The 23,846-nt window shown below is 43.2% G+C and overlaps 1 protein-coding gene across 1 annotated transcript in view; it reads left to right on the forward strand.

Moving 5' to 3' along the window:
* The window catches only part of LOC103181055 (protein tyrosine phosphatase receptor type M), a 220,877-nt gene that overhangs the window by 13,234 nt on the left and 183,797 nt on the right, over positions 1 to 23,846 (forward strand). The window contains 2 exon segments of the mRNA XM_007897258.2: positions 17,300 to 17,565; positions 23,287 to 23,365. Of these exon segments, the coding sequence (XP_007895449.1) occupies positions 17,300 to 17,565; positions 23,287 to 23,365 (345 nt within the window).

Here is a 23,846-nt window from a genome sequence, read left to right on the forward strand (position 1 = left end):
CCAAAACAAGGGACATAAATAGGATAGTCAGTAATTCCAGTCGGGGAGTTAGCAAATGGACCAAATCCATAAACTCTCATAAGAGATCACAAGAAAGGTTTGGATGAGGAAGGCTGTTGGTCCCATCTGATCTCTTCGTAACAGAATTCCCATTCTATCTTCCTCCCATCACCCTATTTTTAAAATAAATCCATTATCCTGGACTTGACCCTCCCTCACCATTCTTCCTGGTAATCAGTTCCAGGTAACGTAAATAACCTCTTGGTCAAAAAAACACTTCCTGGCCTAATATTGTAACCCAAAATAAACCTGCGTCCTATTTTTCTGTTGTCTCATTCCATCTAAAAGTACTGTATTGTTCTGGCTGTGTTTTCTTCCATGTTTTTATTCGAACCACGGCTGGAGCTCAGAAAGTTGGCTTACTTTATATTTTAAAATAAATTGAAATAAGATGGACTGATCTGTGCAGTCTGTTGAGATTTCACAGGCGTCCAGAGCCTGCGTTTCCTGGCTGACTTGTGTCTCTGTTGCAGGTAATTTTGATAAGTTTACATTGACCTTAGGCACAAAGCATGCTCTGGCACTGAAAATACACAGAGATCTTTTGATGAATTTCTTTATACAGACTTGTCTCCTCTATCCACAAAGGCATCATTGATGCTCATATGTGCTCAGTCGAGATCAACCCATTCCTCACTTGGTGTCCATGTACATGTGACCTCCAGCTGGGGTAAAGGGCTCTGAACATCAATCCTGGGGTCCCGGAGTTTCGCATGTTCTTAGCCTTAAGACCATTTTTTTGAAACATAGGATGATTCAGAACTTTGGGAAATTATTGAATTCAGTCTCAATTTCAAAGCCAAGTTTGATTATAGTGTTTTAAAAAGATCTGAGGAAAACTGGCTTCCAAATAAGGCTTTTAAAATTCCAAAGAATTTTCCAAAATATCTCACACCTACAAAATACACAGTCACTAAGCTTTACTGGAAATCCAGTGAAGTATTTTGTAGTGAAAGACACTGTGTCAAATGCAGAGAAAGTAAGTGGAGTTTTTTCAGGACTGAGCAACATCTTAAAGCATTTCATAGGATATGCTGTGTAGTGAATTGACTGTAAAATTTTATGGGAATTGAGTTGATCTTCTGTGATGGTCTCATTTGTGAGCCAGACGGGTCCACAGTACTCCAAAGGCACTTTGGATGACAGAATTGGCGGTTTAGCTCATCTGCAGGACGTGGAGGAACAGACTAGTCACTGAGAGCAAGGATTCTTCCCACTCGATTCTGTTAATCATGGAAGCCAAAGCCCTAGGGTGGTCCTGGCTGGACAACCAGCAGGAAGCTTTCCTGGGTTTGCAACAGTAAATTAAAAGAATTTACAGAAAACTGACTTCAAAATTAAGACTGTATTGAGGAATTTGACACATTCTTGATACTCTAAAATGCTACATAAATAGTGTATATCCAGACCCAGGTGAAATTTCTCCATACTGTTTTTTTAATACACTGAGGTACCAGGATTATGGTAAATAGTTGTTCAAGCCGAGTCTATAATGTATTTAAAAGGCAATTGGATAATTCATTGAAAAATAACACTGGTGGAATTTGGAAAGTAGCAGATGAATGTGATTAGAGTCGATAGCTTCAGTGGAGTGTGCTGACACCAGCACAGACACGATGTGCTGAATGGCCTCTTTCTTTGCTGTAAGCTCTCTGTGATGCTGTGAATACTGCAGACACTGGAATGATGCCTGACTGTGAAGTTTACATGGGCCTCTGGTAGTAAAAGTTTATTATTCTTCGAGTTGGAGTCCCTCCAAGTTAAACATCCAACCGCTGCCAAAGTCTCAATGTGGAACAAAGTGCTGGACTGAATAGTGCTAAGCCTCACAGTGACACATCACAGAGATAAAGTTAATTAGAAATCCACTGATTACATTTAACTGTAAACATCATTAATACAGGTGGAAATCTCCAACACAGATTATTGTGCATGGGGAAGTAAATGTCTGTCAAGTGTCTGAAATCATCGAAATGCTGAACTTTATTTGAAGAACCAGCATGAATAATTGGGTCATCCTTTTGATTCAGAGGTAAGACTGCCAGTGATTTTGCTTTAGGATCAGAAGGAAGTGGGTTCTAGCCCACACTTAATACCTTGAGCTCACAGCCCAGGCTGTCTCCCAGCTCCACTTTCTTGCCCCACATATCACTGACATCATCAACCTGTCCCTCTCCTCTGGCTCTGTCCCCATTCCATTAAAAACTGCCATCATCACGCCCACCCTGAAAAAACCCTCCCTTGATGCGTCGCAGCTATCAAGCTACCGGCCCATCTCCAACCTCCCCTTTCTCTCCAAGGTCTTGGAAAGAGTTGTCGCCTCCCAACTGCGCTCTTTCCTTTCCACCCATTCTCTTTTCGAACCCCTTCAGTCAGGTTTCCATGCTGCCCATAGCACAGAAACTGCCCTGGTCAAGGTCACCAATGATATCCTGACCATTTGTGACCAGGGCTCCCTCTGTCTCCTCGTCCTCCTCGACCTATCGGCAGCATTCGATACGGTCGACCACGCTATCCTACTCCACCGCTTGTCCTCCCACCTCAACCTTCAAGGCACTGTCCTTGAATGGTTTAGGTCGTACCTTTCTCACCGTCTTCACTTTGTCTCGACGAATGGCTTCTCCTCCACCCCCCGCACTGTCTCATGTGGTGTCCCTCAGGGCTCTGTCCTCGGTCCCCTCCTCTTCACCCTCTATATGCTCCCCCTTGGTGACATCATCCGCAGACATGGAGTTAACTTCCACATGTATGCGGATGACACCCAACTCTACCTTTCCTCCTCTACTCTCAACTCCACGACCACCGATGTCCTGACAGCTGCCTGTCCGACATCGAGTCCTGGACGAGAGACAACTTTCTTCAGCTCAACGTGCGAAAAACCGAGGCCCTCCTGATTGGCTCACGTCAGCGCCTCCGCACCTCAGGCGCTGACACCATCAGCATCCAAGGCTGCACTCTCCACCTCTCAAAGCCAGTCAGGAACCTCGGCGTTTTGTTCGACCCTGAGCTGTCCTTTCTCCCTCACATCCGCACCACAACTGGCACCGCCTTCCATCACCTCCGGAACATCGCCAGACTACGGCATTACCTCACCCCTCACGCTGCTGAAACCCTGGTTCACGCCTTTGTCACCTCAAGGCTGGACTATGGGAACTCTCTCCTCGCCGGCCTTCCCGCCACCTCCCTCCACAAGCTGCAGGTCATTCAGAACTCTGCAGCTCGTGTACTGTCCCGCACCAGGCTTCGGGACCACATCACTCCCACCCTCGCTCGCCTCCACTGGCTCCCCATCCCCCAGAGGATTGATTTCAAGATCCTCATCCTCACCTACAAGGCCATTCACGGCCTTGCTCCCTCCTACCTCTCCAACCTACTATCCCCCTACCTACCTGCCCGTACCCTCCGTTCCTCTGGCTCCGGTCTGCTCCACGTCCCCCGCCCCAACCGCCCTACCATCGGTGGTCGGGCCTTCAGCCTCTCAGCCCCCAGGCTCTGGAACTCCATCCCCCAGTGCCTTCGCCTTGCTTCCTCCCTTTCCTCCTTCAAGGCCGGTCTCAAAACCTTTCTCTTTGACCGTGCCTTCAGCTCCCCTCTCGACTCTCTTCCCCCTCCTTGCTCCCTCCCTTCCCTCCCCTCACCCTGACCATTTCCCCCCTCCTTGCTCCCTCCCTTCCCTCCCCTCACCCTGACCATTTCCCCCCTGCTCGGGTCATGACCCAACCGTGCAGCGCCTTGGGACGTCCTCCTGACGTCAAAGGCGCTTTATAAATGGAATGTTGTTGTTGTTGTTGTTGACACTCCATCACAGCACTGACAGGAGTGCTGCAGTGAAAGAGGTGGTGCCTTTAATATTAGATGTTGTATTGAGGTCCTTTGAAGCTACACATTCAGGTGGATGTCATGTGGCACTATTTTGGAAAAGCGCTATTTAGAAGAGCTGGGAGTTTCTCTGTGTGTCATGACCCAATATTCTTCTCTCATCCAAATGTTCACAAGATAATTAGTCATTCATCTATTCACTATTTGTGTCATGTTACTGGTGCACATTAGCTGCTACATTTGCTTATGTAACGATCACTCGACTTCCAAGCCGCTATCACACAACAAAATGTACTGTACTGTTTACCCTCACAAACCTTTCTTCCCAAACAAACATAAACTGGTTCTTGCATTTGATGAAGCACTTATAATGTCAGATAATGTCTCAAAGTGTATCACAAAGTGAACTGGAGTGACTGGGTTTTGAATGCGCACAGAACAGAAGGTTTGCTGGCATTAATGAGAAGCACATCCAGAACTCTGCAGCTCGTGTACTGTCCCGCACCAGGCTTCGGGACCACATCACACCCACCCTCGCTTGCCTCCACTGGCTCCCCATCCCCCAGAGGATCGAATTCAAGATCCTCATCCTCACCTACAAGGCCATTCACGGCCTTGCTCCCTCCTACCTCTCCGACCTACTATCCCCCTACCTACCTGCCCGTACCCTCCGTTCCTCCGGCTCCGGTCTGCTCCACGTCCCCCGCCCAAATCGCCCTACATTCGGTGGTCGGGCCTTCAGCCTCTCAGCCCCCAGGCTCTGGAACTCCATCCCCCAGTGCCTTCGCCGTTCTTCCTCCCTCTCCTCCTTCAAGGCCGGTCTCAAAACCTTTCTCTTTGACCGAGCCTTCAGCTCCCCTCTCGACTCTCTTCCCCCTCCTCGCTCCCTCCCTTCCCTCCCCTCACCCTGACCATTTCCCCCCTCCTCGCTCCCTCCCTCCCTTCCCTCCCCTCACCCTGACCATTTCCCCAATGCTCGGGTCCTGACCCAACTGTGCAGCGCCTTGGGACGTCCTCCTGACGTGAAAGGCGCTTTATAAATGGAATCTTGTTGTTGTTATTGTGTGAAATGCTTTGTAATGTTTTGATGCGCTCAGGTGCTATTCCAGATTACTGAGCGGAAACTGTAACCACGCTGCTCACTGATGTCAGGTCTATTACAATAACGATGATAATATTTCTTGCATTTCATATAGCACCTTATCAGGATTTTATTGTGAAGTGCAGTGACTGTGTATTTTGTAGACGAACGCAGCAGCCAATTTATACACAGCCATGAAGCGAATGACCAATTTTGCAGGTTTTAAATGCATGACAGGTTTTCATAAGGTAAATGGAGAGAGAGAATTTTCCACTTATCGGGGAGTCAGTCACATGAGGGTATGAATTGAGGATTATCACTGGAAGAAAGAAAGCAGGAAATTTGTGCACAGAGGGTGGGCAGGGTATGGAATCCATTAGCACAAATAGCTTTTTAAAGCTGAGTCCACAGCAGTACTGTACTTAACAAGGAATTAGAAACATAATATTAAGGGAGCGCAGAAAAAGAGCAGGTGAACATGATTAGCGTGGATAGGTCCACTAATAGTGCCAGAACTGGCAAAGACTGAATGGCCTCCTTCTGTGCTGTTAATGTTCTATGACTCTATGAACACAAACCTAACGATCCTTGAACTACGATGGAATATTGTACAAGTATTGAATACATTTGGGGCTGCAGCAGTAAGTTATTTAACAGAGGATTTCAGAGACGACTGAGTGTGATAACAATGTTTGAAACTGAGGACTGTGACCATTATACTTGTTCTGTTCTGCAATCACTCAAAGAACAGTGGTTTATCGTAAAGTCTGCAATTAATATTTGGTTTATTATATCTCTTGCTTCAAATTTATCAAGGTCATTTTTCATTCTGTTTTGTGGGGAAGTGGAAAGTTTGTGTGCCTGTGCAGAGTTTTGTAAGGCTGCTCGCATAATCTACAGATTAATTATCTTTTGGCTGAACACGTGGCCAGACTGTGATATCTCATGAAAATGGGCCTCAGTTAATAAGTAACGTCAGGAGCAGATATGCCGACCATTTGGCTTTGTTGCTGATACTTTTTTTTAACACTCATATCTCCGGTACAATGAAAAGTAGAAAACAGTTTAGAAATCTTATAAGGCTCATCAGTTATTCTGACTGCAAGCTAGGTTTGATGACTGAGAAGACATTCTCCATCTACACCTTTGTTTGCCTACAGTCACTCTACTTTACAGTTTAAACTCTCAAGCGCTTTGAGATATCCTTCCCTGCTGAATGGCCCAAAATAAAAAGCAAGGATGATAATAATCCTTTTTTTCAATGAGGGTACTCTTAAAATTCTGTGAAACACAAACAAACAGCTTCACTGAGAGGAGCCATGACTGCCTGAAGTCTGCGCTCAGTTTTGTGTGATTCTTAGATTAAGGTGTTCCTTGTCTCCTGTTGGTAGATTTGCTTTACATCATCAGGTGCTCTGTTGTACCTTGAAGTAATATGATAGTGGTTATTAGTCATTGTGCCCACAAAAATGTACAGACAATTCATTTTACAGTATACTCTGTGAAGCGCTTTGAGACGTGATAAGGCGCGGTCAAATTCAAGGATTATTGTTAGTAGTAATTTCAGATAGAGGTACTGTTAGCGGCAAGTATGTAAGAACAGAACACATGACTGCTTAACAGTCAACATTAAAAGCAACAGACCAATCATGTGTACTTGACAATTTTATAATCATCTTTTTTTAATAAAAAGCTTTTATTGTAAATTCTTTTGAAACCAGTTTAGAAGTTTTTCTTATACAATGAAATAACTCCTTACCTTGTACGTTAACCTATTTCAAATCTTTTGTTCAGCCCACAAAGCCTGTTCGGACAGTTTATTAGACCATGGCGTATGTTGTACTCATTTCCTGGCCTTTTCCCCATACCCCTTGCTCACAGGTATCTGTCCATCTGTCTCCATCCATCATTTTCCTATGACTGTGTGGGAGATGCAGATGTGTTCCTGTGTGTACTCTCTCTCTCTGTATAGTTAACATTGGCTACACTGCTCCTGCTGCCCAATGCTGCTTCATGAAGGTGAGTCATTACTACAATCTAATCAAACCAGATTTGATTTTGCAGCCAAGACCAGCTATGCAGCCTGGCACATAGCTGAGATTGCATGGAAATGTCTGCATCCCAATGGTTGTAGGAATTATTGACTTACCCACGCTTGAGAGTCTAGCTTTAACAATTGTTTGCCGGAGCTTCTCAGTTAATGCGGATCTGTCAGAAGTCAATTTACCTCATCAAGGAACTGCCCAGTGACTGAAAACTATGTATTTGCATGGATTAATACCCAACACGGAGCAGCTGCCACAACTGCATACTAACCCTGTTAGTATGTGCTCAGGTTGGGTATTAGGTTGTGAAGCACGTGCAGATGCTCAGCCAAGATTTTATGCGCAAGTTAGTTCTGTGATTGTGTATATGTGTGTGTGTGTAATGTGTGTGTATTTGTGTGCATGTGTGTTTGTGTGCATGTATGTTTGTGTGTTTGTGTGCATGTGTGTCCGTGTGTGTATGTGTGTGTGCGTGTGTGGGGTTTGGATGAGAAAAATACAACACTTAGCCATCTGGGACAGTAAGAAGGAACTTGCATTTTTATAGCGACCTAACACATTGAAAAGTCTCAAAGTGTTCCACAGTAAATGCTGTCAAAATGCTATCTTTGAATACATCATAAGGTGCCACAGACAGCCATGAAGTGAATGACCAATTATATGTGGGAGATTGTTGACCTGGTCTCTTTTTGAATAGTGCATGAGAATTTTAATATTCACCTGAAGTAATTGCAGATGACAGCTTGTTTTAACATCTCATCCAAAAGATGGCACCTCTTCATTCCTCTTCCCTCCTCTCTCCGAGTTGTGCACTAGAATAGACTGCAAGCTCAAAGTGCCAGCTTTTGACCTAAAAGGCAATGTCGGTACGTTACCAACTGAGCCAAGCTGCTGTCCGACACCAGAATGAAGAGTACACAGGTAGTCAGAATTAAGAGAACATGTAAAGTTAGTAAGAAGTGCTGTTGGTGATGAGAGCTGATGAGAGATGAGAGGTGGTCAGATCTCTGACTGATTAATCTGGGAATTACAGCCATATGGAGAGGTGAAACTCTCAGGGCAAAGGACCTGCTTACTTCACTTTGGTGGTAGATTATAGCATTAAGCTATACAGACTGAAATGTCACTGGTTCTATTCCCAGTCTGTAAAATCTTACCTGTGATATAACAATAATAACAATCCTTGTATTTGATATAGCACCTTATCACATCTTCGAGGCGTCTCAAAGCGCTTCACACAATATACTGTAAAGTGAATTGACTGTTTAACTTCTGGGTGAAACGTGGCAGCAAATTGCGCACTGCAGTGTCCCACAAGCAGTTGTAGATTGAGTGACCAGATTATTATTATTTATTTGTTTGTTTGTTTGTTTATTTATTTATCTGTTTGTCTGTTCGTTTATTTATTTATTTATTTATTTATTTATTTATTTATTTATTTATTTATTTATTTAAAGCGATTATTACCCCCGGAAAATCGATCCGCCAATCGACTAACAACCAATTTCCTACTTACTGCTAGGTAAACAGTGGCGTGTGGGGTAAGGAAACTTGCCCAACGTTTCGTCCTGCCTGGGAATTGAGGATTTCTATGCAATATGGTGTGTCGGGAGGACGTCCTCCCGACGTGAAAGGCGCTCTATAAATGGAATCTTGTTGTTGTTGTTTATTTAACCCTTTCCCACATCAGCAGGAATGCTGATATAATGTAACTTCTTTCTTTCCTCTAACCCTTCACCTAATGAAAAGAACACAACTGTCCTTGTTCAAATGCAAAGGAAAACAAAATCACACTCTGTGCACTGACCGAGCAAACCAACACAACTGTCCCTGAAGACACCAACAACACCCAATACAGCCAGCAATGTTACATTACCCTATTAATTGAGCATTTTCGGTTGCCTCTGTCAAAGAAGCTAAGAGGCTACATTAGAAAAATCGTTACTCAACGTATTTTACAGATTCACAAAGAAAAAAACAATCTTGGGATTCAAACGGATAAATAATGACAATGAGAGACTCAGAGTGTTCTGTTCTTAGCAACCTTGAAGGTTACTTGGCTTTCTGGCATTTTAACTTCCACTTGGTAGTGCTCAGACGGCTTGCTCTCAAAAACCTCTTTAATGATAACTGTTCTCAGCTTTGGAAGAGTTCAAACAGGTCATTTATTTCTTCACACTGTGCCTGATCGCTTAAATGCTTATCCTTGCCTGCTGGAGCTCTCTCCCAGTATCCCTTTCCATTGGCGTCCTCACTCCCTGTCTGCAAATTCATCCTAAAATTCTACCTCAGTTTCACCTCCCTCTACCTACCTTGCTCTGGGATGCACACTTTCCCTTTGATGCACTCTGAGGTGTTATCCTATGTGAAAGATCTATATTCATGCAAATTGTCATTGACCCATGTTGAGGGGTGTCAAAGTGTTTCACACACAACGTAAAGGCAAGTCTATCTGTACGTCCAGTGATCTGTAAGAATGTTGGGAAAAACGTTGTTCATTATGCCCATGTGAACAAATATGTGATTTGATATATGTGCGCGTATATAAGGGTTAGACTCACAAACACAAGTAGTTGGTCACTGAAGCGTATTGAGATGTTTCAATGTTACAGGCATTGCAACAAATTCCAGGATTATTTACTTGAATCAAGCAGTTGCTGTTGGAAAGCAATCAATAACCTCAGCCCATAAATTGATCTATGTCAGTGGTTGCTTTCCATTCTCTCAATGCCTGAACTTTGTTCATTTTTTTCTTTAATTTTTGCCGTCAATAGGAAAGCAGCACTTGAGTGTTTAATGGGCGGTGGGGGGTGGGGTGCAGGAAGAGAGAGAGGAATGAAGAGGGAGTAAGTATGGTTTTGACGTTCGCCTGTTGCACAATCTATTTCTGGAATTGTTTCACGGCCCAGGCTGTGATCAAATAACGAAGGCACTTCCATGGCACAAAAAGACTGCAGCGAAATCACACTGTAAATGAGCTGAAACCACCCTGAGCACCATAGGACAACACATGACGAATGGCAGAGTCAGAGTACGGGGGTGATAAAGAACACAGAGTGTGAGAACTCTGCTTGTGTCGTGAAATTCAGGTTATGCCTTTCGCTCGTCCCCGTTGCGGATATAGTTTCGCTTTTTTTAAAATTTAGACTAATAATATCCCAATGTTTAATTGTTTGTTTTACCTCGATTCCCCGCCACGCCCCCCCACCACCGATTGTTTCGATAGTTACAGAGCTTCACGCTGTATGGAGGAAGTGATATTTATGGTGACACTTAGTGGCGTTTTTGCAGTTTGAAATTATTTTCCAAAAGACAGTGACGATGCATCTCAGTGAGGGTGATTCTGGTGCAGTACTAAACAGTCAAACAGATCGTGTCCAAACTAAAGCAAGAGCTGAACCGTATAGCTTGCCATAAAAAGTACTGTCTGGCAAGCTTTTACACTGCTTGTCCAGCTAGGAACATCCTACCCATTAGGGCTTTGACTTGGAGGGTTAACAGGATCTGAGTAGGAAGATTCCCTGCTCCCAGTGACTAGTCTGCCCTTTCAAATCATGCTGATGAGCCAGGCTGGCTGTGCAGTACCCTGGAATACTGCAGACCCACTTGGCTTAGGAAGAGGATTGCTGAGACTGCCACAGAGGGCCGGCTCGATTCTGACATTCCATTGTCAAACATGTCACCTTGTAGTCAGTTCATCTCCAAGGAGACCTTGCGTACACCTCCTTCGCCCCAGGGATAGTTGATAGCGCTCCCACCTCTGAGTCAGTAGGTTGTGGGTCCATGCCCCAAGCCAAGATCTGAGCTCACAGTCTGACCGGGCAATAAGGTGCAGCAGTAGGTAAATGCTGCATTGCCAGAGGTGCTATGCTTCAGATGAGAATATCCCATCCGCCTGTTCAGGTGTATATTAATAATAATCCATACATTTTTGGTATAGCGTCCTTCACATCAGGAGAACGTTTCAAAATAATAATAATCCTTGCATTTGATATAGCGTCTTATCACATTGTTGAGGCATCTCAAAGCACCTCACAGAATATATTGTAAAATACAGGATTTCACTGTGAAGTGTAGTTACTGTGTATTTGTAGGCAAACTCCATCCCAAGACACTGTTCCAGAAAAGCAACAACAACTTGCATTTATATAGCGCATTTATATAACCTTTATGCCGGACGGTATCTTGCTTATCAGCAAGGATTTTCATCCTGGTCAACAATGATCTGGATAAATGGTGCATTCATTTCACGGTTGTCCGTTGGACTTGCTGTGTGCAAATTGGTTGCTGCGTTCACCCACAAATACACAGTTCCTACACTTGACTGCAATTCCCTGTGAAGCACTTTGAAATGTTTTGACATTATAGGTGAGGAATCGGATGTAACTGTAATTATTAGTATTTATAATGCTTTGCAGCCGCTATTGTCACTGCTTTCTTATTGTGTGTAGCGAGTACAGATTTGATATCTGTCTGGCATTGTGCGAATGCAATTCAAACAAAACGAATTGCACATCAATAGGGTTTGAATGAATAACAAAAAGTGCACTTCAAATGTCATTTCGCATCAAGCCAGAAATTGGTGGTTTCATCAGAAGCTTCTCAACAACCTCAGTGAGTGAGAAAATACCAAGAGTAAAGTGGTAAAGGATCTTGAATTGGAACTGAAGTAAATTCACTAGGTAGCACAACATTATTTGGACTTTCAGCCACTCGCTCGTTCCAGTCTTGGAGCGAATGCCACCTACATTGGGTAGACTTTGCTGCCGAGGTTGCGGGAAATTACATTAGTGACATATTTGTTGGTGAATTGTGTTCGCAACGGTTCTGTTTCTTAGTAACCTGCAGATTCTGCCATTATTTGCAGATGTGTGTGTGTGTGTGCGGGGGCGGTGGGGAGAGGAAAGAGAAAGAGGTCAGGATTGCTTGCACAGACTTGTCTGCTATGAATTTATTGAAAACAATTGTGGCGCTAACGTTCTTGCTTTGTGGTCCTGTACAGTCTTGGATAAGAAATTGCCAGATTAATTTGGCAACAGGCCACAGATGGAGCCTGATCTCATTCATCAGTCTCTGGGCAGCTTTTACTTATAGGAATTGACGAGTTTCTAGCATAACCGATATAGGCGAATTATCAGTGGGGAGCATCGTGAGCTGAGCGGTTGCCATTATCAGGAGGCTGCTAAGCAGGGACACGATCCACAACAGATGTTCACTTAAGTGCCTTGACAGCATGTCAGTAGGGGTCAACCCAGGGGAAATAGTCTGGTCAGCAGCAGGCCTGCAAAGTTAAAGAAAGATTCAAGTCCTAACGAAAGAAGTACACTGTGTGCAGCGTTTTTATCAAGTCGGCAAAGGTGCTGGCCAGAGAATCTAAGGAGGAGGAAAGAGTGATTCACTCATGCTCTCCACTCCCATAGGAAGACATACACCGAGCACAGTTTACGGTCAGACCATATTATTGTATAATGTGCAACCCGTACCTCCATCACCCGATAAGTGTCTACGTGGCCCAGTGCATATCTGCACGGCCCAATGTGTATCTACCAGAACACCGGGAGAAAATCCTCTTTTCGAATAGCGACATTGAATCTTTAACGTCCACCTGAACAGCTCGGCAAGACCTTGGTTTCACATCTGATCTGAAGGACAGTGCATCCAAAAATACAGCACATCCGAAGCAGTGCATTGGAGTGTCAGCTTAGACATGGGGCTTGAACCCACAACCTTCTGATTCAGAGTTAAGAGTGCCACCAACTGAGCTAGCCTGGCACCTCATTCATATAACTGTGTATAAATGCAGGTTGTTTGATGTTGGTGTTTTTCATGGCAAGTCACAACAAGCTGAGCAAAAATAACACATTAATTTGTTGAGCATGATTGAATCGGGCAGTATTCTGGTACAAGCCTGTGCTCGCTTTGCCTGGTAGGTCAAGGATTCTTGGACTGTCAGACTCTGAGCCCCGTCACTTGGCATGTTTTAATTCTGGTAATAATTTCCTCCAAATTCGACAGAGCGTTTCTCAGTTATTACCACCTTGACTCGTATATCTTTTTTAAAAAAAACGAAAATCGAAGTAAATTACTCTTGTAAGTGTGTGTTGCCCGAGGCTATGGTGCTCTCTGAGTTATTGATGTGTCACACAAGCTTTTCACAGAGTTGTGTATCATTTCATGTTTTGTGCCATGGGCTATAAAGGTGTTTTGTTTTCCTCCAACACAAGTCTATGGAACTGCCTGTCAGATGATACATGATAGTGTTGGCCCAAGCTAAAGAGATAAATGCTGTTTTTGCTCGGCGGCTTTAAGAAGCCATCATTGAAAGGCCATCTCTGCCCTCTCCCACTGTGACACTTACCCAATTTATGTGCAGTCTATTATGCTGCCTTTCCTACTCTTATAACACCCAAGGCCCGAAATTCATCCTAGTCTTTAGCCAGTTCAGCCTTTATGTCTAAAAATTTAAGACCGTACAAAACTCTGGAAATCCAACTTGAAAAAATAATCCTTGCATTTGGTACTGCTTTTACTTTGGGAAGCGGTGTCAATGTGCTTTGTAGGATATGCTGTAGAGTGCAATGACTGTGGAATTTGTAGGTAGATAACTTTCATTGTCCCATACACAGCCATGAATTAAATGATCAATTTTATCTGGGGATTGTTGGCCAAGCGCTGAGAGAGAACCTCTCTTCTCTTTTGGAGTAGTGCCAAGGGATCTTTAATGCCCACTTGAACAGGTAGAAGAGACTTCATTTTAACATCGCATCCAAAGGATGGTGTCTATAACCAATGAAGCACTCTCGAGTGTCAGCCTAAACTGTGTGAATTCAAAGTCCCGACATGGAACTTGAACTGTCAGCTTCTGATCCAGAGGCAAGAGTGATACCAACTGAGCAGGGTTGACATTATAAAGAACAAGTAGGTACAAAACAATGCAATCATTTTCCCAAAAGGGATATCAGTTTCCTAGCTGACGTGGATATCATCTGTGGCTTATACTGTATTTCCATTTTGTAAATAAAATAAAGGGTTCTTTAATCTTTAAAGATCCTTTTCTTTAATCTTTCATTCGAAACATCATTTATTAAATTGAGATTGTTTTCCTGTTTCTTGGAAAGCGAATTTCAATGGGATGTTCCCTCATTTTATGATGGAATACTTGACGGATGAATTGCAGATGGGTCATGGGAAGATTATGGAGGGGGCAGGATGGAGAGAGAAAACACAAGCAATTCATTATTGGATATCAAAAATCATACATTCCTCACAATGAACAACAGTTGCAACAAACTGCACACCAGTAAGTGTGAATATTGATTATATAGATATCATTTTAGATCTAATGCCATCCCTGGTGCTTGTGTTGACAATAGTTTTTGGGACATCCTCCTGACGTGAAAGGCGCTTTATAAATGGAATCTTGTTGTTGTTGTTTTTCCATAAAAACAGTAATTTACCCAGTGACTTTCACCTCAGGAACATGTCTCAAAGTGTTTCACACAGCTGACTGGCAGCTTGAACTGGGTTTGGGAACCCAAGGTGGGAGATTGGGAACCCTAGCTGTGTCACTGGGAATCTGAGCTGGGACACTGGGAGCAGAAGTATTTTAAATTCTATTGAAGAGAAACACCTACACACACATGCACACATGCGTGTTTACCCACACAACAGAACAGACTGAGGTGGATTATAATATTAATCCAAATAGAACTCTTAAAGACAGAAATCTGTAAAATAAATTACCAACAATTCTAATAAAACCATGAGTTATTAAAAAATATCTCTAATACATTGCATTAGTCTAATATTGCTGTCAATACCAGACTTAATGCCGCATTGAGCAGCTTAAAAATCATTAGGATGGATCGCAGATGAGCACAGAGGCTTGAACCTTCTTTGCACTATAAGCCTATGTCCGTGTGGGAACAATATGCCTGCTGGACAGCATTAACCTATATTTCCAGTTTTACATATGGTCTTACCTTTATGCAATCAATGAAAATATTCCATTGCGTGACTACCAGCTTAAGTCAGTGCATGCTCTATGACACTATCCTGCATGAAGAGTGCTATATAAATGTAAGTTGTTGTTGTCCGTGCTGGTTACCGGGTGAAAGTTGTCATCTTCTTATAATGGACGATTTAATTGTTACCAAAGGATGGTTTTCACTCCACAGGTTTTCTTCATTAGTAAATGTGACAGATGAGCTGATGAAGGGAAGTTAAGGGAGCAGTTGAGAAGCATTGATGATCTTTGTGAACCAGTGTATGCTCTTGGCTGTGTGGCACCAACCAAAGCCATTTATTAAATTCGTGGCCTCACAAATTGCTTTGACCTGAGCACGGGGCCAATATCCAGCTGAAGTATTGGGAGGACTGGTCCGAATTGGAAGATCATAAACTCACTGTTCAAATCTGCTTCCAATCTGACAGGGTTATTTGAAAGGATGTCCTATAGATCTGCACTTCAGACAAATCACAAGTTGCCTCCTTTGACTCAGGTTTAATCGGCATCTAAAGTTAGACGCGTGTTTCATTTTTTTCATGCAAGTTATTTTTCCAAGTGTCTCTTAGGTCAGAGAAGGCATGTTGGAATCAAGTCATTTATCGCTTCCACTGGTTACACAGCAGAATACCGTTGCTGTGGACTTGTTCACAAATATTTCCTGTAGTTTGGCTTTGTGTTTTGTGATCTTTGCCTGTGCTGCTCCACAGGAACACCATTCAAACTACTCTCAAATAACTTTTCATAAAAGGAAACAAAGAAGGTTGAGAGGTTACAGGATACCATAGTTGTTTTGAATTATGAGGAGCTTCCAGGGTAGTGTAGCAAATAGAGCTGCAGCATACAGATCAGAAACTTTCTGGTTTGAATCCAGGTCCGTGCTGAGTTTGAGGGTCTCAGCTGAGCTGCATGGGAGGTTAAATAAGCCTTCCCAGGCATTTGCTGTGCGCAAATGACTGCTGAGTTTTGCCCACAAAATACCATCAATTCACTTTACAATATATTCTGTACAGCGATTTGAGATGTCTCAACAGAGTAATAAGGCACTAAATCAAATACAAAGATTGGTATTGTTATAAGGAGGAAATAAACAGACAGGATTCCCTCTTCAGCATCCTCTGCTGATAGGGTATATTGGGTGGGAAGAGGTCAGCTCTGATGTACCCTGCGGTTGAGTGACTTGCCAACATTCGCTGCCAAAGGTCACACATGTACAATGATCACATGGGCAGGGCAGGATGAGTCCGGTGGCATCAGGGCCAATTGGTGACCACTCCATGAATAACCCACAATGAGGGAGAGTCTGATTTTACAGACCCCAACAACAGGGTTCATCTGTAGCTTTCTAATTCCTTTCTTAAAATTGAGAGGTTGTGAATGCAATTGCCCCTCAATACGACTTGTCTTCCCGCCACCTCCCTGTGTTACTTATTCCACATATTTACTACTCTCTGTGTAATGCAATTAAATCTTAACTGTCTATTTTTTAACATGAGTGCGTGTCTCTTGTTATTTGAGCCTAATTGACAGCTGGAATTAAGCACCTGAGATCTGAGAAATTTTATAATTTTATCTAAACCACTTAGGATCATGAATACTTCAATACGATTTCCTGCGAGTCTTTCCTTCTCCAATGTGAACATTCCCAACTTCCACAGGCGTTTCTCAGAACTCAGGTGCTTAATTCCAGCTGTCAATTACTTGCCCTAGCAACTATCCTCTCGGGGAGGGAGGTAAGTGAAGTCTCTTTGGGGCTGAGTTTATACTCGGTAGTCTCGCTCCTGAGCCAGACTGCTCCGTAATACTCCAGGGCAGTATTGACTAGGTCTTGGTAGAGCAGTTATTATTTACACTTAGCTCCTGTTAACCCTGGAAGCAAAAACCCAATGAATAAGGTGATCCTAGCTCGAGAAGCAGCAGGAACCTTGATAATGCTCTCAGTAGCAAACCTTGAGATTTTAGTTGGTCAAAATTCATCATTACTTAGATGCATACTCTGGAGGCCCCAACCCTTGGCTCGAGCCAACCTGTATCCTTTACTCTCCAGAATGAGGTGAGCAGGGTACATGTCTTGGGGGAGAGAGTTTAAAAGAGTTTCAATTTCAATCATTTGCCGAATTCTGGATTTTCTGAGATGCTAAGAAAATAGAATAAATGTAGACCCAACAGAATCAACTGAGATGTTTCTAAGTGCTATGATAGTTTTCCTGGTCTTATAGCAAATTCATATTGAGTAAAAGGAGTGTAGTCCTGAGTGCCTAATGTGTATTTACTTCTACACTTAAACAGGGTCATTTATGATGGTGAACACATCTGGACGATATGCGGGGCAGAAAGCACATCTGTTACTGCCGAAGCTAAAGGAAAACGACACGCACTGCATTAACTTCCACTATTCCCTGTCTGCCAAGGAAGGGGTCAAACCAGGCACGCTGAATGTTTACGTGAAGGTCAATGAGGGACTGCTCGGGAACCCGATCTGGAATGTGTCTGGATTGGTCACCACAGGCTGGGCTGAGCTGGCTATAAGTACTTTCTGGCCAAGTCTGTACCAGGTATGGCATGATTAATGCTTATACATCATCAAATAATGGCTTGCATTTGATATGGATACCTTTCACGTCGGAAGGATGTCTCAAACCCCTCACAGGAGTTCAATGTATATGTGCATTTTGTAAGTGAATGCAGTAGCCAATTTGCACAAAGTAATGTTCTACAAACAGCAATGAAGTGAGTGACCAATTTTAGCTGGAGGATTGTTGCCAGGACACCAGGAGTAACTGCTGTTTTTGAATAATGCCTATAATAATAATAATCTAATGCCCACCTGAACAGGCAGATGGCTTTTTGGTTTCATCTGAAGGACGCCATCTCTGACAATGCAGCTCTTCCCCCAACAATGTATTGAAGTATCAACCTGGCTTATGAGTTCAATGTGCCATAACCTTCTGAATGCCATCAAAACAATCTAACCATTTCCTACCCAACATTCAATTGTTGTTAAGTGGGAAAGTTTGGTCATTGAATTAGGTATTTTCAATTGTCTCACTGGATGAAGCTCTATTTATTTAGCTGGCATCTGTCCGTCTTTTTGTCACAGGTTAGTAAGATGACCTCCTCTAGTAGAATGAAAGGTCTCCAAGGAATAGCTCTTACATTTGATGTAGCGGTTTAAGATGTCAAAACTTCCCACAGTACTTTTCGCACAGTGAGTTACTTTGAAGTGTAGTGACTATTATTATCTCAGCAAAAGCAGCAGCTGGTTTGTGCCAGTGACGTTCCACAAACTGCAGGGTGGTGAGTGACCAACATTAATCTGTGTTTCTCTTAGGCTTTGGGATTAGGGAGGAATATAATATAATAATAAAAATAATCCTTGCATTTGATATGGAGCCTTATCACCTCTTTGAGTCGTCTCAAAGGGCTTCACAGAATATACTGTAAAGTGAATTGATTGTATATTTTGTGGGCATTATAAACTGGACCCTGGGAGAAACTCTCTTCCCTTTGAACTTGTGCCATGGGATCCTATAATCAAAGGCCTAACTGCCCATTCAGAGATAGCAATGTTTAATATCTCACTCTAAAGGAGATGAAATGCTCTCCTCCCCAGTATTGCAGTGGACATGTTAGCGTGGACAGGATTTCTGAGCTGAGGGGCTATCCCAGCTTCATCAGTGACTATATCATTGCCTGGTAGAGCCAAGGTCACCCAATGCTTTTGCACCAATTTATCACACACCTGAGACCTAATGTGAAACCATTTTACTGTCTGCAATTTAATTTGCTAACAGTCAAAGATGTTGGCAACAAAAAGAATAGAGTTTGACATTCTCATCAAATCCAGGAAAAATTCAATTCCAAATTGTGAGATAAATGCGGTTTCTGAAGTCTCCAAACTGGAAATAAATTGTGAAATGGTTAGTATAAATAAATCAGCCCTGTGAGTGGCTTTTGGCACCGAATCACAGATCAGGTACATCAGTGTCCACATGAACATTCATTGCCATCGACTGGCGAGGATTGAACCACTTTCAATTAAAGATGATTTGTTCTTTTGAAACAACACTTTATAATAATAAAAAATAATCCTTGCATTTGATACAGCGCCTTTCATGTTGGGAGCATGTCTCAAAGCGTTTACTGTAAGGTGTAATAGCTGTGTCTTGTGCCAATTTACTTACAGCAGAGTCCCACAAACAGCCATGAAGTCAATGACCAATTTACACAGGCGATTGTTAGCCAGGACCCAAAACAGCTACGATCGCAAGCACTTGACAGCAATTACCCATGAGGTGCTTTCAGATGTTTTGATGCAAGGGGTGTGACAAGAGAACATTATTGGGAACTAACGCTATATCACAAAGTTTTTTTTAGATATCTTATCACTACTCAGAAGAAAAAGTACTAATTCTGCTCAATCCTCCAGTCTTTCACTCTGGTATTTTGTAATTTAGCCCATCTCAAGACTTACCCCTTTGATGGCACTTTTGATCATGTTTTCCCCACCACTCTCTCCCCAAAAGCCAATAGTGTAAAGCGCTTTGTGATATCCTTCCAGTGATATATAAATGTATGTTTCATTGTAATTACGCTCTAAGAAGCTTCAGTGCCTGTGTTGTTAAATTACGGGGTGGGCAATTTTTTCCATCGGATTTCTAAGTAGATGCCACAAACCGCTACAAATGCCGGCGATTCATTGGAAGGACGTGCCTGATCAATTGTCATTTAACATGGGGAAGGGGAGGACAAATGGATAACTTTCCAGGCAGTTGGTTCAAATCAATCTGTGAGTGATTTTCCTGCTGCAAAACACAGCAATGCATTGCGGTTGGTCAGTGCCTGGTTGCCGAATTCTTGCTCGCAGCGTCAGCACTGAACAACCCCAAACCAGGTGCAGCTGAATTAACCACGTAAAGTGAGATGATAGAATTACAAATCGTTACATTGTTAAATTGGGAACGTTGGCAGGTCTGAATTTTGTTGGAAATAGCAAGGAAACTCGACTGCGATTAATTATGTTCAGGGGATTTAGGCTAACCAGTTAAAGGATAATAGTGCTACTATTTGATGAAGTGTCTTATTACATTACATCAGTGTCTTGCACACAACTGAATCTCTGTGACAGTGCCGCTTACACACAAACAAATCTCTGTGACTGTGCCTTAATACACACTCACACACACACACACAATTGAATCTGTGTAATAGTGTATCACATACACAGTACTGAATATCTGTGACAGCGTCCCTTACACACACATACACAACTGAATCCCTGTGACGGTGTCACACACACCCAGCTGGATCGCTGACAGTGTCACACACACACACAGCTGGATCGCTGACAGTGTCACACACACACAGCTGGATCGCTGACAGTGTCACACACACACAGCTGGATCGCTGACAGAGCCACACACAAATACACACAACTGGAATCCACATAATCGTCCTGCCCAACGATCCTCCCAAATAAAATTGGTCACTCACTCCATGGTTGTTTGTGGGACACTGCTGTGTGCAACTGGCTGATGCCACAAAATACACGGTTAATCTACTTTTCTGTGAAGCGCTTTGAGACATCTCACCAGCATGAAGGTGCTATATCAAATGCAAGGGTTATTATTATTAACTCCAGTCTGCTACGTGCGTCCATCCCTTGATGGCCAAGTTTTCTGCAGCTACACTCCTAACTTCTGGAATGCTGTCCTTCTATTCTTCCATCTCCCCTAACCCCATCTGTCTGTCTTTGAATCCACCTAAAAATCTAGCACATTGACCCTGCATAACGTCAGCTCCCTTCTCCTGTGGTCGGTATCTCCCTATCTGTGTGAAACACTATGAGACATTATCCTAAGGGCGCTATATAAATGCAAGTTGTTGTTGTTGTCGTCGTTGCAACTCTCCCTGCTCTAATAATACTAAGCACAAGCCATTCTCAGCCCTGTTACCTGCATTGTGTGTTACATTGTGTACATGGCTTGCACACACATTGCAGGTTGACGAGTGGCAAGGAAATCAAATTGCAGGGTCCAGCTTTCGGCATATAAATCCCATCACTTTCACTGGAGCATTGCGACACGGCGTGTTCCTGTACAGGGTATTAATAGCAGAGGAAACATGGCCAATGGGAATAGTGAGTAATAGCAGATCAAAGGTGAGAAGTGGGCCACAAAAAAGCTATTAACCTGCCAAAACCTCGTATTTTTCGACATGAGCTCGGGGTCAGCCTGCTGCATAAAGTCTGGTGTTAAACCTCGGGTCTGAGTTCCAGGCTGTTAGGAAGTATTTATTAACACCAATTTCCTGTTGAATTAATACCCTGTGGCTAGCGAACCTCCGTGAGATGTTAGTAAAACTTCATCTAAGCCATTAGCAGCGTTACAGATGCGAACGTACAATTGGGACTTCATGTTTCCCTCCAACTTCTTCCCCACCACACCTCTCCTTTTTCTCCTACTTCCCTTCACTCCCATCCCCCTCCTCTCCCCCCCCCCCCCACCACTCCACTCCCCCCCCACCCTCCTCTCCCCGCCTCCGCCTCCTCTTGCTCCCTCCTCCCTCCCTCCCCCCATCATCTCCCTCTTCCTCTCACCCCTCCTCCCCCCCCCTTTTCTCTAACCTGTGTGAGGGGGTGCTATATAAATACAAGTTGAAATAAATGAAAAAAAAATTGGGGGTCAGCATGTTTGAAACATGCGGAAACGCATCACCATGCTTAAGAGTATCCAAACCAAACTGAGAATGAAATGGGAATGGGAGATAGGAATAATGGGCAGTTTGGACTATACCAGGGCTCCCAGCCAATCTGATTTGAGTAGCCGGCTCACGTAGCAGGTAGCTGGCACCACAGAGTGCATATTGTACAGAAACAGGCTATTCCACGCCAGAATTCAAACTCTTCTCCCTTATGTATACATATGATAACCAAAGGGGGAAACTAGGCAAAGACCCTTGGGAGAGTTAGGAAGGGGAGAAATAATGGAAGAGGTGAATTTGGTTTATTTTTCAAAAAAAACATAGTTTTGCTTTACAGTGAAGATTGAGGAGTCTGCAATGTGATGTGGAACTGGTTTCCTGTTAGGAAGGGACTTGATGTAAACCAACTCTTGGGCAAATATCCAATGCATTTTCATGAGTAGCTGCAAAGCCTGGAGTTGCTCTGTTGTTTCCTGGCTGATAAACATTGCCAAACATTTCCCCAAAATTGCTTTAACTAACAAAGAGCTATTACAGTGGTCATTTTGAGGGGAAGTGAGGGTGGTGGGGGGTTTGCTGCTTTGAAGGTTTGAATCCTGGAGAAATCAAGCTCCTCGCATGCGTTCTCCAGATGTTGTTGCAGCTGGAAGCTTCAGGTCTGACAGGTCCGGACCTTGGCGCATTTCCTTACGAAATGTAAAACCCTTGGATGTTTCTCAGGCTCCCAAAGGCAATCGACTTTACAAAATGTAACAATAAGATACCACAGCACTGAAATTCCAACCTTTTTTTTAAGCCTGTGAGATGTTCTTCTGCAAAATACTCTTTCTCCTACTAATAATAATCCTTACATTTGATGTAGCACCCTTCACATCAGGAGGATGTTGCAGAGCGTTTCGCAGGACTTGCTACAAGGTATAAAGACTTTGTATTTTGTGGGCAAACATGGCAGCCAATTTACGCACAACAATGTTCCACAAACAGCCATGAAGTGAATGACTAAATGCCCAGCCAGCAGTGTGAAGTGCTTTGGAATGTCTTTCCGACATGTAAGATGCAATATAAATGTAAATTATATTGTATTGTACAATTTGCTTCAACACATAAGTTAGGAGTGCCTGGATGACAACCAGATCAATTCAATACAATATGCAATACAAATTTACATTTATATAGCGCCTTTCATGTCAGGAGGATGTCCCGAGGATCAGGCTCAGCTCAGATGACCCATGAACCCCTTTTCTCCCTTCCACAAGGTGCTCATGCATTTCAAGGCTTGAATCACCATCCCCGCGGGAGATATTTGCGGACAGAGATGCTTGTGAAAACTTTATCCTAGTCGTCAAATTGCAGAGAGAAAAGAATAGAGGATTGTCAGATAGAATGATCAGAAATGTCACGTTAACCTACAAAACAAACAGTCATTACAATTTACAGTAAATCCTTTGAAGCGCTTTGAGACGTCCTCCCAAAGGTATTATTTGTATTATAATTTTATTATTATGTTTAAAAAAAAGTGTTTCTAGTTTTACTGCCTGCAATGACTTATTGAAACAGGATTTTGCTTATTGCAGGTTGTGTTTGAAGCAGTTACCTCAGGCCAGCCAGGGTACGTTGCCATCAGTGAAGTGAAAATCCAGAGACATCCATGCAGTAAGTAGCCAACATATCAACTCACCCAGCATCAACATATCCTAGTGTCAGCCTGACTCAGTTGGTAGCAGTCTGGCCTCTCAGGCAAAAGGTTGCGAATCCCACATCGGGATGATGAATTCATATAGTTTATGCTGACACTCCAATGCAGTGTCCAATGCAGTCTGTGCGCTGTTTTGTCAGAGGTGTCATCCTTCAATGAGATGTTAAACCAAGCTTCCGGCTTCCTGTCTAATTGAACGTGAAAGATTCCATGACACTGTTTCAATAACAACAACAAATTGCATTTCTGTGGTGTCTTTCATGTCAGGATGACGTCCCAATGCGCTGAAATTTGAGAAAGGGAAGGGAGTTTCCAGTGGCTTGGTACCTGGCCACCAATTCTCTTCTCCCTGTGTAGCTAAGACTCAGAGGTTTGGAGAAAGGAGAAGTGGGAGAATTTCCTGTTTAAAAAAAAAAGGTGGAACATTACTTTTAAAAC

Source organism: Callorhinchus milii, unplaced genomic scaffold (genome assembly GCF_018977255.1).
Source record: "Callorhinchus milii isolate IMCB2004 unplaced genomic scaffold, IMCB_Cmil_1.0 Scaffold2, whole genome shotgun sequence".
NCBI lineage: Eukaryota > Metazoa > Chordata > Chondrichthyes > Chimaeriformes > Callorhinchidae > Callorhinchus > Callorhinchus milii.